General features: G+C 48.0%; 1 protein-coding gene across 5 annotated transcripts in view; it reads right to left on the reverse strand.

Annotated features, from left to right (window-relative positions):
• Positions 1–5,178: 5,178 nt before the first annotated feature.
• The window catches only part of LOC143283163 (uncharacterized), a 38,581-nt gene continuing 27,420 nt past the window's right edge, over positions 5,179–16,339 (reverse strand). For 4 of the 5 annotated variants that reach the window (XM_076589319.1, XM_076589320.1, XM_076589318.1 and 1 more), the window contains 3 exons: positions 15,364–15,465; positions 12,687–14,049; positions 5,179–10,006 (listed from right to left, as the gene is read on the reverse strand). In XM_076589319.1, the coding sequence (XP_076445434.1) occupies positions 9,822–10,006; positions 12,687–14,049; positions 15,364–15,465 (1,650 nt within the window). In that variant the 3' untranslated portion in view covers positions 5,179–9,821. The remainder of the gene's footprint in view (positions 10,007–12,686; positions 14,050–15,363; positions 15,466–16,339) is intronic. The other variant, XR_013055363.1, reaches the window with a different exon arrangement.

A 16,339-nucleotide genomic window follows, 5' to 3' on the forward strand; every position in this document is an offset into this window, starting at 1 on the left:
CATTCCAGACCACAGTTGATCTCTCCCTAGAAACACTGACATCACCACGGCATGGAGATGGGCGACACAAGCGTGACGGTCAGTCTGACCCACCCTGACCATCACAACAGCACAGGAGTAAACAGCTGTCCCAACTAACTGGGCTACAATCTGATTATAATGGAGAGACTCTTGCCCAAGGTACATCCCCCCACTCTCTAGGCCAAGAGGGTTTTAGGACAGTCAGTGTCAGGATGGTCCCCAAAGCTGCAGCACTATGAGTCAGAGCGGTCTTGCCTCCTAGTTTGAGGGTCGTAGTCCTTCACAAAAGCCAAAGATGTAAATGAATTTCCTTTGCAGTGGAGACAAACCATTGATCATACAGCTCTTGTTTTGCTGCTGGTCCAGCTGTAAGCTTACGTGCAACTCAAGTACACTGACACCACCAGCACCTAGGCTGGTGGACCTAACACACACTGATCACTACAGAACAAAGTGGACCTAACACACCCTGATCACAACAGAACAAACTGGACTTAACACACACTGATAACTGCAGAACAAACTGGACTTAACACACACTGATCACTGCAGAACAAACTGGACCTAACACACACTGATCACTGCAGAACAAACTGGACCTAACACACTGATAACTGCAGAACAAAATGAACCTAACACACCATGATCACAACAGAACAAACTGGACTTAACACACACTGATCACAACAGAACAAACTGGACTTAACACACACTGATCACAACAGAACAAACTAGACTTAACACACCCTGATAACTGCAGAACAAACTAGACCTAACACACCCTGATCACAACAGAACAAACTGGACTTAACACACACTGGTAACTGCAGGACAAACTGGACTTAACACACACTGGTAACTGCAGGACAAACTGGACTTAACACACACTGGTAACTGCAGGACAAACTGGACTTAACACACACTGATAACTGCAGAACAAACTAGACTTAACACACACTGATAACTGCAGAACAAACTGGACTTAACACACACTGGTAACTGCAGGACAAACTGGACTTAACACACTGGTAACTGCAGGACAAACTGGACTTAACACACCCTGATAACTGCAGAACAAACTAGACTTAACACACACTGATAACTGCAAGAAAAAACTGGACCTTACACACACTGATAACTGCAGCGGAACAAGGTGGACCCATCAGCCAACAGAACAGTGTTCCCACCACACGGGGACCAGCCAACAGAACAGTGTTCCCACCACACGGGGACCAGCCCAATTCACAGCTCTACAGGGACAAGCCTCACAAGTCTGCTTCTCGCACACCACACTTCACAGCTCGACTCCCCTAGCAGACAGGCCGACTTGCTCACCCAGTCATTGATTCAGAGTCTAACAACGTGCAGACATCGCAGCACAGCACTCAGTCGACAGTGCCGTCCCCTGAAAACACAGATTCTGATCCTCCGTATCATGTCTGGGATTGAAATCCCCCATGGATGTCAGGGATTCAGATTCCAAATGGATGTCAGGGATTCAGATTCCAAATGGATGTCAGGGATTCAGATTCCCCGTGGATGTCAGGGATTCAGATCCCCCGTGGATGTCAGGGATTCAGATCTCTCACGTATGTCAGGGATTCAGACCCCCCGTGGATGTCAGGGATTCAGATCTCTCACGTATGTCAGGGATTCAGACCCCCCGTGGATGTCAGGGATTCAGATCCCCCACGGATGTCAGGGATTCAGATCCCCCACGGATGTCAGGGATTCAGATCCCCCACGGATGTCAGGGATTCAGATCCCCCACGGATGTCAGGGATTCAGATCCCCCATGGATGTCAGGGATTCAGATCTCCCACGGATGTCAGGGATTCAGATCCACTATGGATGTCAGGGATTCAGATCCACCGTGGATGTCAGGGATTCAGATCCCCCACGGATGTCAGGGATTCAGATCCACCGTGGATGTCAAGGATTCAGATCTCCCAAGGATGTCAGGGATTCAGATCTCCCACGGTGGTCAGGGATTCAAATCCCCCATGGATGTCAGGGATTCAGATCTCCCAAGGATGTCAGGGATTCAGATCCCCCATGGATGTCAGGGATTCAGATCCCCCAAGGATGTCAGGGATTCAGATCCCCCAAGGATGTCAGGGATTCAGATCTCCCACGGATGTCAGGGATTCAGATCCCCCATGGATGTCAGGGATTCAGATTGCCCATGGATGTCAGGAAACTACAGGGATAACATCAGACCTCACAGATCCACAGAAACCAGTTGGGGCTCTGAGCCTCGCAATGTCACACTTACTCCACCTACTTAATATATAAATAAACACACATACACTTAAATGCAAGCACATCAGTACTAAACAGAATAAACTTTAAAAAAACCAAAAAAACATCAAAGAGATTACTCTCACAAGCTGTGAACACTTCATGTGGGTAAAAGAAAAAAAACACAAAAAAACAACAACATGAGGGAGTCAATGTCCCAGTTTGACAAACATGCTCCTTTTGAAACATGATCACGGCATTGAGGTGGCAGGGTCAATATTCCAGTTTGACAAACATGCTCCTTTTGAAACATGATCATGGCATTGAGGTGGCAGGGTCAATATTCCAGTTTGACAAACATTCTCCTTTTGAAACATGATCACGGCATTGAGGTGACAGACACAATGTCCCAGTTTGACAAACATTCTCCTTTTGAAACATGATCACGGCATTGAGGTGGCATACACAATGTCCCAGTTTGACAAACATGCTCCATTGAAATATGACCGTGGCATTGAGGTGGCAGGGTCTGCCACAAACGACCCTGGCTACTGATTTTCTACTTTCGCCCATGCAACTTTCACCTTCCCTCTCCTCTTTTACATTACAAGGGCAGCAGTGTTACAAAAGCCGTTACATGCCGTCTGCCTCACGCAGGTAAATACAATGTAACACACACACACACACACACACACACACACAACATCATGTTGCTTTTTTATCACCAAGCCAGCCTCAAAAGGGGCTGTTATACACACACACACACACACACCTAAGTGGAAGACGTTCCTTTGCAGTGTTTGAGTACCACACAGTGCAATCATTACAAGGACTACACCAGCCAGGTGACAGAACACAGATCAGGGGAGGTCATTCCACTGTCCACTGACAGAACACAGATCAGGGGAGGTCATTCCACTGTCCACTGACAGAACACAGATCAGGGGAGGTCATTCCACTGTCCACTGACAGAACACAGATCAGGGGAGGTCATTCCACTGTCCACTGACAGAACACAGATCAAGGGAGGTCATTCCACTGTCCACTGACAGAACACAGATCAGGGGAGGTCATTCCACTGTCCACTGACAGAACACAGATCAGGGGAGGTCATTCCACTGTCCACTGACAGAACACAGATCAGGGGAGGTCATTCCACTGTCCACTGACAGAACACAGATCAGGGGAGGTCATTCCACTGTCCACTGACAGAACACAGATCAGGGGAGGTCATTCCACTGTCCACTGACAGAACACAGATCAGGGGAGGTCATTCCACTGTCCACTGACAGAACACAGATCAAGGGAGGTCATTCCACTGTCCACTTAGTGAACACACTGCATGTGAACGTTTGCATTTTAGTGTCATGGGAAGGATGGGAAACCGTGTGTGCATGAGTGCATTTTTCCTTGAACAGTTAAACAGTTATAAGTGACAGATCTTTAAATAATGCCTAAGTATGCCTCCCTGATGCTTTGGAAAAAAAAAATGCATTGGTACTCTCTTAACAATTACAAAACAGACACAGAGGGGATGTGGGGGAGAGACAAGTATTCATTCAACACATCCTCAGCACAAACCATGACGACTAAACCATCGCACAGGAGAGGAGACGAGTATTCTACACTACCTCAGCACCAACCTTGACAACTGAATCATCGCTACTGGGGGGATGAGGAGTATTAAACACAATTTCAGCACCAACTATGACAACAAAACCATCACTATGGGAGGGGGCAGGGGAGGAGGTGGGGGGGTGAGGGGAGTGCGAGGAATATTCTCACAATCTCAGCACCAACCATGACATCCTGAACCATCGCTACAGGGGTGAGGGGTGGGGAGGGGGGGGAAGGGGGGGGAGAGTATTCTCACAATCTCAGCACCAACCATGACAGCTGAACCATCGCTATGGGGGTGAGGGGTGGGGAGTGGGGGTGGGGGGGGGTGGGGGGGGGGGAGAGTATTCTCACAATCTCAGCACCAACCATGACAACTAAACCATCGCTATGGGGGTGAGGGATGGGGGTGGGGTGGGGGTGGGGGTGGTGAGGAGTATTCTCACAATCTCAGCACCAACCATAACAACTAAACCATCGCTATGGGGGTGAGGGGGGGGAAGGGGGGGAAAGTATTCTCACAATCTCAGCACCAATCATGACAACTGAACCATCGCTATGGGGGTGAGGGGTGGGGAGTAGGGGGGTGGTCAGGAGTATTCTCACAATCTCAGCACCAACCATGACAGCTGAACCATCGCTACAGGGGTGAGGGATGGGGTGGGGGTGGGGGAGAGTATTCTCACAATCTCAGCACCAACCATGACAACTAAACCATCGCTATGGGGGTGAGGGGTGGGGGTGGGGTGGGGTGGGATGGGGGGCGAGGAGTATTCTCACAATCTCAGCACCAACCATGACAACTAAACCATCGCTATGGGGGTGAGGGGTGAGGGGTGGGGGGAGGGAGGGTGGCGAGGAGTATTCTCACAATCTCAGCACCAACCATAACAACTAAACCATCGCTATGGGGGTGAGGGGTGGGGGGAGGGGGGGTGGCGAGGAGTATTCTCACAATCTCAGCACCAACCATAACAACTAAACCATCGCTGTGGGGGTGGGGGGTGAGGGGTGGGGTGGGGGTGGGGGGTGAGGAGTATTCTCACAATCTCAGCACCAACCATGACAACTAAACCATCGCTATGGGGGTGAGGGGTGGGGGGAGGGGGGGAGAGTATTCTCACAATCTCAGCACCAACCATGACAACTAAACCATCGCTATGGGGGTGGGGGGTGAGGGGTGGGGGGAGGGAGGGTGGCGAGGAGTATTCTCACAATCTCAGCACCAACCATGACAACTAAACCATCGCTATGGGGGTGGGGGGTGAGGGGTGGGGGGAGGGAGGGTGGCGAGGAGTATTCTCACAATCTCAGCACCAACCATGACAACTAAACCATCGCTATGGGGGTGAGGGGTGAGGGGTGGGGGGAGGGAGGGTGGCGAGGAGTATTCTCACAATCTCAGCACCAACCATGACAACTGAACCATCGTTATAGGGGTGAGGGGTGAGGGGTGGGGGGGGGGGGGGAGTATTCTCACAATCTCAGCACCTGACAAGTGACGAACTGAAGCCTTGCTGACCCTTCTACAGCTCCCTTCACATGGGACAAATGGAGACCATCCCACAAATGACGATCAACACTTCGTACCTTGAGAACAGATTTATCCATAACACCCATCCCACAAATGACGATCAACACTTCGTACCTTGAGAACAGGTTTATCCATAACACCCATCCCACAAATGACGATCAACACTTCGTACCTTGACAACAGATTTATCCATAACACCCATCCCACAAATGACGATCAACACTTCGTACCTTGAGAACAGGTTTATCCATAACACCCATCCCACAAATGACGATCAACACTTCGTACCTTGAGAACAGGTTTATCCATAACACCCATCCCACAAATGACGATCAACACTTCGTACCTTGAGAACAGGTTTATCCATAACACCCATCCCACAAATGACGATCAACACTTCGTACCTTGAGAACAGGTTTATCCGTAACACCCATCCCACAAATGACGATCAACACTTCGTACCTTGAGAACAGGTTTATCCGTAACACCCATCCCACAAATGACGATCAACACTTCGTACCTTGAGAACAGGTTTATCCGTAACACCCATCCCACAAATGACGATCAACACTTCGTACCTTGAGAACAGGTTTATCCGTAACACCCATCCCACAAATGACGATCAACACTTCGTACCTTGAGAACAGGTTTATCCATAACACCCATCCCACAAATGACGATCAACACTTCGTACCTTGAGAACAGGTTTATCCATAACACCCATCCCACAAATGACGATCAACACTTTGTACCTTGAGAACAGGTTTATCCATAACACCCATCCCACAAATGACGATCAACACTTCGTACCTTGAGAACAGGTTTATCCGTAACACCCATCCCACAAATGACGATCAACACTTCGTACCTTGAGAACAGGTTTATCCGTAACACCTGTAACACCTGGTTGCTTCCCCTTGGACCAAGTGTGTTTCCGTTCTGAAGTGGGTACATTCATTTTTCGCTTTTCCATATCTATCTATCTACTTTTATTCACTGAGACATCTTGCTATAGCGCATATTCTTGAAGCTCTATGCACTTTACAACAGCACTAAAACATCCACTCAAACATCCCCACGCAAACATATGCATATACTATCGGTTGTATTTTCACTCATGAGTCAAGTGCTTTTAGCTTGTTGGCTTCAGCCTCTACATTGTTGACCAGTGCTTTGGCTTTAGCTGTTGTAGGGCAGGTCCACACATTTTGTATTTGTATTTGTGTTTCTTTTTATCGCAACAGATTTCTCTGTGTGAAATTCGGGCTGCTCTCCCCAGGGAGAGCGTATCTATACTGCAGCGCCACCCCATTTTTTTGTATCTTTTCCTGCGTGCAGTTTTATTTGTTTTTCCTATCAGCTGCACTGATGGGGTACAAAGTGTTGACATGGGGCACTGTTCCAGTGTTGTGTGGGGGATGGAACACGGACTTCCTCACTATGATACTTGTTACCAAGCGTGACCTATTTGTTCACATATGGCACAGCCAGTACTGTCATACTGTGGAGTGATGGCCTAGAGGTAACGCGTCCGCGCTGGTTCGAAACATGGCTCGGCCGCCGATAATTTTCTCCCCCTCCACTAGACCTTGAGTGGTGGTCTGGACGCTACTCATACGGATGAGACGATAAACCGAGGTCCCGTGTGCAGCATGCACTTAGCGCACGTAAAAGAACCCACAGGCAACAAAAGGGTTGTTCCTGGCAAAATTCTGTAGAAAAATCCACTTCGATAGGAAAAACAAATCAAAATGCACGCAGGAAAAAATACGAAAAAAAAATGGGTGACGCTGTAGTGTAGCGACGCGCTCTCCCTGGGGAGAGCAGCCCGAATTTCACACAGAGCAATCTGTTGTGATAAAAAGAAATACAAATACAAATACTGTTACCAAGGGCGACCTACTTGTTACCAATGGCGACCTACTTGTTCAGACATGGCACAGCCAGTGACGCTGATAAAGGACATCTGACTAAAACGTCAGAATGGTCAGCACGGCGGAAGCCGACAAGAGGTCAATGCTGCCAGTCACTTCCACTCCCATTTCCTCCACACGTTCGCTCATCAGAGAGGCAGCAATGACTGCTTCCCCCCCACTCTCCATTCAGTTTAAAATGATAAATAAAGTATAAAAAAAAATATTAAAAAATTTTTTTTTTAAAGAGATTCATGTTTCTGATCTCTGTGATCAGTGGTATGACAGATCTGTTGTGTCTCCAACGCTGGGGAGAGTTTGTGCTGATGACGATAACAACAACATATAATAAAAAAAATATTTTAAAAAAGTGCCACTTCACATCTGATATCTTGAACAGCTCCACAAATGCTGAGATGACGTTAGTGCTTGCTGTGCTCTCCACCCTCCCCTCCAGCCAAAGCTTCACCATCGTCTTGTCAATAAAGCAACGTAACATTGGGTGGGGGCTTTGGGAAACCAGTCTGTCATGCTGATTGTGAAGGCAATGTAGTTTTAGTATTTTACTTCTCCCTCTCCTCTTCTTTATGTATGTTTGTAAGTCTGAACATATGTATATATATATATCTAAATCTGACTAGAACCTCCGAATGGTTATCATCAACATGACAACCAGTTCATCTCCTATGGCTCTTTGTTCAACTTAATTTGTCACGGATCAATGGTGATACAGAATCATCCTTAATGGTTGATGTACTTCATGGATGGATGTTCGTAAACAACCAGAGACGAGATCTGATGTCTGTCATGGATGATGCTCATGAACAACCAGAGACTAGTTCTGAATGGCTGATGTTTTGTCATGGATGATGTTCATAAACAACCAGAGACTAGTTCTGAATGGCTGATATTTTGTCATGGATGATGTTCATAAACAACCAGAGACTAGTTCTGAATGGCTGATGTTTTGTCATGGATGATGTTCATAAACAACCAGAGACTAGTTCTGAATGGCTGATGTTTTGTCATGGATGATGTTCGTAAACAACCAGAGACTAGTTCTGAATGGCTGATGTTTTGTCAAGGATGATGTTCATAAACAGCCAAAGACTAGTTCTGAATGGCTGATGTTTTGTCATGGATGGATGTCTGTAAACAACCAGAGACTAGTCCTCAATGGCTGAACGAGATGATCTGAGCAGCTCATGTTTGTCATGGATGGATGTTCGTAAACAACCAGAGACTAGTTCTGAATGGTTGAACGAGTAGTTCTGAATGACTATGTTTGTCACGGATGAACAGTGATGAAGTCAAGGCCTGAAAAGGTTGGTGTACATGACAGGTGTGCCTGACAGTCAAGAGTTCTGTGGATCAAAGTCACAGCCTGAAAAGGCTGGCGTACATGACAGGTGTGTCTGTCAGTCAAGAGTTCTGTGGATTAAAGTCACGGCCTGGAAAGGTTGGCGTACATGACAGGTGTGTCTGTCAGTCAAGAGTTCTGTGGATCAAAGTCACGGCCTGGAAAGGTTGGCGTACATGACAGGTGTGCCTGACAGTCAAGAGTTCTGTGGATCAAAGTCACCGCCTGGAAAGGTTGGCGTACATGACAGGTGTGCCTGTAAGTCAAGAGTTCTGTGGATCAAAGTCAAGGCCCCCAGTGAACAACCACCCCTGTTCAACCACCGTCAAGCGGCACAGCCCCCGGCTCTGGGTTTCCAGGCCACACCACGGACACCGCTGGCACCAGTGGCATGCTTCACAGCCGAGTGGCCACTTTCTTCCAGACCTCTTCCTTCATCCCAAATGGCAACCAAAAAACAAAAGTTCAACCTCCCACCACCCACCCAGTGTCACTGTCCACCAAGGGCTGAGCACTCTCCATGCACGTGTTGTCAGAAAATTCCCGGTTTCTGTTGGCCTGACTCTTATGTTTCGAGCTGAATCAAGACCTCATGCGTCACAATGAAAAAGGGGGAAACTCAGTTAACCAGGAAAACACCCAAAGAGCAGCAGCCTCCTGTGGTTTCTTATAAAAAAAAATTTTTTTAATTTAAACCAACCAAACCACCATGTATACAAAAGATAATGATTTAAAAAAAAAATCCATTTTCAAAGTTAACAAACTTGGATGATTGTCTTTTTCTGGTAATAATTATATATATATATATATATATATATATATATATAATAGGTAAAAAGGACAAAAACCAATGTTTTCAATTTGACATGAATGGGGGGTAGTTAACAGATGTGATGACACTGTCAGTGTAGAGCCTTGTTGCCGGCCACCAGATAAACATGTTCTGTCAGATGACACGCCATTCCCATCCACCCCCACACACCCACACCCTCAGCCCCCTGACCACCCATCCCACAGGGTGGGGGTGCACACACATCCCACTGTCCAGACCAGATCACTCACACTCCACTGTTCATGGGGTGGTCACTCACACTTCACTGTGTCCTGGGGGTGGCGTCACTCACAGCGACACGAGTCAGTCAGAGTCCCAGTCGTCCTCCCCGGAGCTGGCGTCGTCGCCGCCCTCCTCCTCGCTGTCCTCGATGACCCGCCGCCGCATGTCGCGGGCCCGCTCCATGAGGGCCTGAATGTCAAAGGCCCCGATGAACGTCTGCCGGCTCTTCTCCTGGCTCTCCTCCACCTTGCGCAGCTTCTTGTTTTCTGAAACATCGTGATACCCACACTTACACAGCGCCCATCCTCGGTCCGAGACCGAACTCTTAAGCGCTTTAAAAACACGGGGTCATGATGATGATGATGATAATGATATGGATACCTATATAGCGCCTATCCTCCGTCAGAGACCAACCTCTAAGTGCTTTAAAAACATGGTGACATGATGATGATGATGATGATGATGATATGGATACCTATATGGCGCCTACCCTCCTTCAGAGACCAAACTCTAAAGCGCATTACAAACACGGGGTCATGATGATGATGATGATGATGATGATGTTGATGATGATGATATGGATAGCTATATGGCGCCTACCCTCCGTCAGAGACCAAACTCTAAGTGCTTTAAAAACATGGGGATCATTCACACAACAGGCTAGCCGCATACCTGGGAAGAGCAGACTGACAGCTGCCATTGGACACTCATCATTTGTTTCCTGTGTCATTCAGTCAGATTTCTGGCTCACACACATACACACTCAGACATTTAACATATTTTACGTGCATGACTATTTTGTTTATTTACCCCACCATGTAGGCAGCCATACTCCGTTTTTTGGGGGGTGCATGCTGGGTATGTTCTTGTTTCCATAACCTAACTAATGCTGACATGGATTACAGGATCTTTAACATGCGTATTTGATCTACTGTGTGCGTATACACATGAAAGGGGTTCAGGCAATAGCAGGTCTGCACATATGTTGACCTGGGAGATCAGAAAAATATCTACCCTTTACCCATCAGGCACCGTTACCGAGATTCTAACCCAGGAACCTCAGATTGAAAGTCCAATGCTTAATCACTTAGCTATTGTGCCAAACACCATGTTTTCTGAAACACAGCACTATACACCACTGTTTTCTGACAATATAGCACCACACACAACTGTTTTCAGACAAATACAGCACCACACACCACTGTTTTCTGACAATACAGCACCACACACCACTGTTTTCTGACAATACAGCACCACACACCACTGTTTTCTGACAATACAGCACCACACACCACTGTTTTCTGACAATACAGCATCACACACCACTGTTTTCTGACAATACAGCACCACACACCACTGTTTTCTGACAATACAGCACCACACACCACTGTTTTCTAACAATACAGCACAATACAGCACCACTGTTTTCTGACAATACAGCACCACACACCACTGTTTTCTGAAAATACAGCACCACACACCACTGTTTTCTGAAAATACAGCACAATACAGCATCACACACCACTGTTTTCTGAAAATACAGCATCACACACCACTGTTTTCTGAAAATACAGCACAATACAGCATCACACACCACTGTTTTCTGACAATACAGCATCACACACCACTGTTTTCTGAAAATACAGCACCACACACCACTGTTTTCTGAAAATACAGCACAATACAGCATCACACACCACTGTTTTCTGACAATACAGCATCACACATCACTGTTTTCTGACAATACAGCACAATACAGCATCACACATCACTGTTTTCTGAAAATACAGCACCACACACCACTGTTTTCTGAAAATACAGCACAATACAGCATCACACACCACTGTTTTCTGACAATACAGCATCACACACCACTGTTTTCTGACAATACAGCACCACACACCACTGTTTTCTGACAATACAGCACCACACACCACTGTTTTCTGACAATACAGCACCACACATCACTGTTTTCTGACAATACAGCACCACACACCACTGTTTTCTGACAATACAGCACCACACACCACTGTTTTCTGACAATACAGCATCACACACCACTGTTTTCTGACAATACAGCACCACACACCACTGTTTTCTGACAATACAGCACCACACACCACTGTTTTCTGACAATACAGCACAATACAGCACCACACACCACTGTTTTCTGACAATACAGCACCACACACCACTGTTTTCTGACAATACAGCACAATACAGCACCACACACCACTGTTTTCTGACAATACAGCACAATACAGCACCACACACCACTGTTTTCTGACAATACAGCACCACACACCACTGTTTTCTGACAATACAGCACAATACAGCACCACACACCACTGTTTTCTGACAATACAGCACAATACAGCACCACACACCACTGTTTTCTGACAATACAGCACAATACAGCACCACACACCACTGTTTTCTGACAATACAGCACAATACAGCACCACACACCACTGTTTTCTGACAATACAGCACCACACACCACTGTTTTCTAACAATACAGCACCACACACCACTGTTTTCTGACAATACAGCACAATACAGCACCACACACCACTGTTTTCTGACAATACAGCACAATACAGCACCACACACCACTGTTTTCTGACAATACAGCACCACACACCACTGTTTTCTGACAATACAGCACCACACACCACTGTTTTCTGACAATACAGCACCACACACCACTGTTTTCTGACAATACAGCACAATACAGCACCACACACCACTGTTTTCTGACAATACAGCACCACACACCACTGTTTTCTGACAATACAGCACCACACACCACTGTTTTCTGACAATACAGCACCACACACCACTGTTTTCTAACAATACAGCACCACACACCACTGTTTTCTGACAATACAGCACTACACACCACTGTTTTCTGACAATACCCCCCCCACACACACACACACTCACTATCAACGGCGACGATTTCGGCCAGCAGAGCGTTGTGGGTGGAGACGAGAACGGTTCCCTTGCCTTCCTCCCGGCCCCCTCCTCCTGTGGAGGTTGAGGAGAGGGAGGAGGCCGAGTCCCCCTGGTCTCCCCCACCCCCTGTGTGGCCGTTCACCATCAGGGGCAGGAGGACCGGAGGAGGAGGGGGTGGTGGTGGTGGTGGAGGGGGCGGAGGAGGAGGGGGAGGGGGAGGAGGAGGCGGCGGTGGGGGGGTAACCATGGGCCCGTCGCCTTGAGGCGGGGAGGGTGGGGGTGAGGGCGGGGGTGGGGGGAGGTAGGAATCCCTGGTCCCAGCGGTCATCAGGGAGGGCAGGGGAGGGGAAGGGGGTGGTGGGGGGAGGGGGTCGGTGGTGGCGGCTGTGGCTGTGGTGGTGGTGGTGAGCAGAGTCCTGACGGGGGAGGTGGAGGAGGTGGAGGAGGAGGAGGTCTGTCGTCGGTGATGCTGCTGGGAGGAGCCCCCTCTGGCACGACTCAACATGGGGGACATGGTCGTCCCCCCCCCACTCCCGCCCCCCACAACCCCCTCCGCCTCCTGGGCCTGGGGAGGGGGGTGATACTGCCCCCCAGCTGGGTGGTGGTGCTGGGGAGGAGGGGAGTAGCGACCCTCCGCAGGCGGTAGGAACTGGGGCGGGGGGTACGTCCCCTCCTCCTCCCCATCCTCCTCCTCCGGCAGTGGGGGCGAGGGAGGGGGAGGGGGCAGGGAGTCCCGGTTCCCAGGAACCAGATCGCCCCCCCTCATACCCCCTAGAGGAGGGGGCAGGGGGGCAGCAGGGGGCAGGGTAGGGGCCGCAGAGGAGGGACAGACACCTACCACCGGGGGGAGGCAGGACGACGACGAAGGGGGTTGGTGGGGGGGGTGGTGGCTGACATCCTGACCCCCTGCGAGGGCCGGGGAGGGGCTGTGGTTCGGGTCCCTCCTCCCTGCAGGCACCGTGTGTGTCCCAGGGTGGGCACCGGAGTGCGGCACACTGTTGTGCTGCTGACTGCTGGGGGGGTAGGGACCGTTGGCCAAGGGGGCCGGGGCGGCAACAACCTCTCTTCTCTCCCCTCGCACCACTGGGGGGGCAAGGGGGTGGCCCCCATCCTGAGCCACCTCAGGGGTCAAGGTCCCTGGGGTCTGCTGATGCTGCTGTTGGTGTTGGTATTGGTGTTGCTGCTGTTGGTGTTGCTGCTGTTGCTGGTGGGTGGGCTGACGATGGTCAGTGTGTGGAGGGTGGGGGTGTTTGGCAGAGGAGTGGGAGTGGGGAGGTTCCTGTCCTCTGTCCTCAGCGGCCCTCTGCTGCTGGTGTTGCTGGTGTTGCACTCGGTCCTGGGTCCTGGTCACCTGCACACCCACACAGCACTGGTGGTGGTGGTGCTGGTGGTGCTGGTGGTGGTGGTCACACAAACAACGCTGTCTTCACCCTCAGCCTGTCTGGCCATTTGCCTAATTAATTAATTGCTCAATCCTGATTACCAGGGAATTTTCAATCTAATGACTGAAAGCTATCAATCTGATGACTCCCAAATAATGTAAAACCTTTCACAAGACTGAGACACTTTGAGATTATTTTCATTATTACTATTATTATTGTCATTATTATGATCTTTATCATCATTTTTACTATGACAATAATAATCATCATTATGACGACAAACCTGACATTGACAGTCCATGAACTATGATCATAATGATCATCATTATGGTGACAAACCTGACAGTCCATGAACTCTGATCATAATGACCATCATCATGGTAACAAAACTGACAGTCCATGAACTATGATCATAATGATCGTCACCACGGTGACAAACCTGACAGTCCATGAACTATGATCATAATGATCATCACCATGGTGACAAACCTGACAGTCCATGAACTATGATCATAATGATCATCATCATGGTGACAAAACTGACAGTCCATGAACTATGATCATAATGATCATCATCATGGTGACAAACCTGACAGTCCATGAACTATGATCATAATGATCGTCACCACGGTGACAAACCTGACAGTCCATGAACTATGATCATAATGATCATCACCACGGTGACAAACCTGACAGTCCATGAACTATGATCATAATGATCATCACCATGGTGACAAACCTGACAGTCCATGAACTATGATCATAATGACCATCACCACGGTGACAAACCTGACAGTCCATGAACTATGATCATAATGATCATCACCATGGAAACAAACCTGACAGTCCATGAACTATGATCATAATGATCATCATCATGGTAACAAACCTGACAGTCCATGAACTATGATCATAATGATCACCATCATGGTGACAAACCTGACAGTCCATGAACTATGATCATAATGATCATCATGGTAACAAAACTGACAGTCCATGAACTATGATCATAATGATCATCATGGTAACAAACCTGACAGTCCATGAACTATGATCATAATGATCATCATCATGGTGACAAACCTGACAGTCCATGAACTATGATCATAATGATCATCACCATGGTGACAAACCTGACAGTCCATGAACTATGATCATAATGATCATCACCACGGTGACAAACCTGACAGTCCATGAACTATGATCATAATGATCATCACCATGGAAACAAACCTGACAGTCCATGAACTATGATCATAATGATCATCACCATGGTAACAAACCTGACAGTCCATGAACTCCTCTCCTTTCTCCCGTGCCTTCCACAGGTCCTTGCTGCTTTTGATGTCCTTGATTTTCTTCACGTCCATTGCCATGCGTGGCTTCTGCAACACACAGCACCCTACACCTTGTGCTGTACCTATCAAATTCTGCAACACACAGCACCCTACACTTTGTGTTGTGCCTATCAAATTCTGCAACACACAGCGCCATACACCTTGTGTTGTACCTATCAAATTCTGCAACACACAGCACCCTACACTTTGTGTTGTGCCTATCAAATTCTGCAACACACAGCGCCATACACCTTGTGTTGTACCTATCAAATTCTGCAAAACACAACGCCACACCTCAACATTTTGTGCTGCACTTATCAAATTCTGCAACACACAGCGCCATACACCTTGTGTTGTACCTATCAAATTCTGCAACACACAGCACCCTACACTTTGTGTTGTGCCTATCAAATTCTGCAACACACAGCACCCTACACCTTGTGCTGTACCTATCAAATTCTGCAACACACAGCACCCTACACCTGTGCTGTACCTATCAAATTCTGCAAAACACAGCGCCATACCTCAACATTTTGTGCTGCACCTATCAAATTCTGCAACACACAGCACCCTACACCTGTGCTGTACCTATCAAATTCTGCAAAACACAGCGCCATACCTCAACATTTTGTGCTGTACCTATCAAATTCTGCAACACACAGCACCCTACACCTTGTGCTGTACCTATCAAATTCTGCAACACACAGCACCCTACACCTTGTGCTGTACCTATCAAATTCTGCAACACACAGCACCCTACACCTGTGCTGTACCTATCAAATTCTGCAACACACAGCACCCTACACTTTGTGTTGTGCCTATCAAATTCTGCAACACACAGCACCCTACACCTGTGCTGTACCTATCAAATTCTGCAACACACAGCACCATACGCCTTGTGTTGTACCTATCAAATTCTGCA

Source organism: Babylonia areolata, chromosome 6, assembly GCF_041734735.1.
Source record: "Babylonia areolata isolate BAREFJ2019XMU chromosome 6, ASM4173473v1, whole genome shotgun sequence".
Taxonomy (NCBI): domain Eukaryota; kingdom Metazoa; phylum Mollusca; class Gastropoda; order Neogastropoda; family Buccinidae; genus Babylonia; species Babylonia areolata.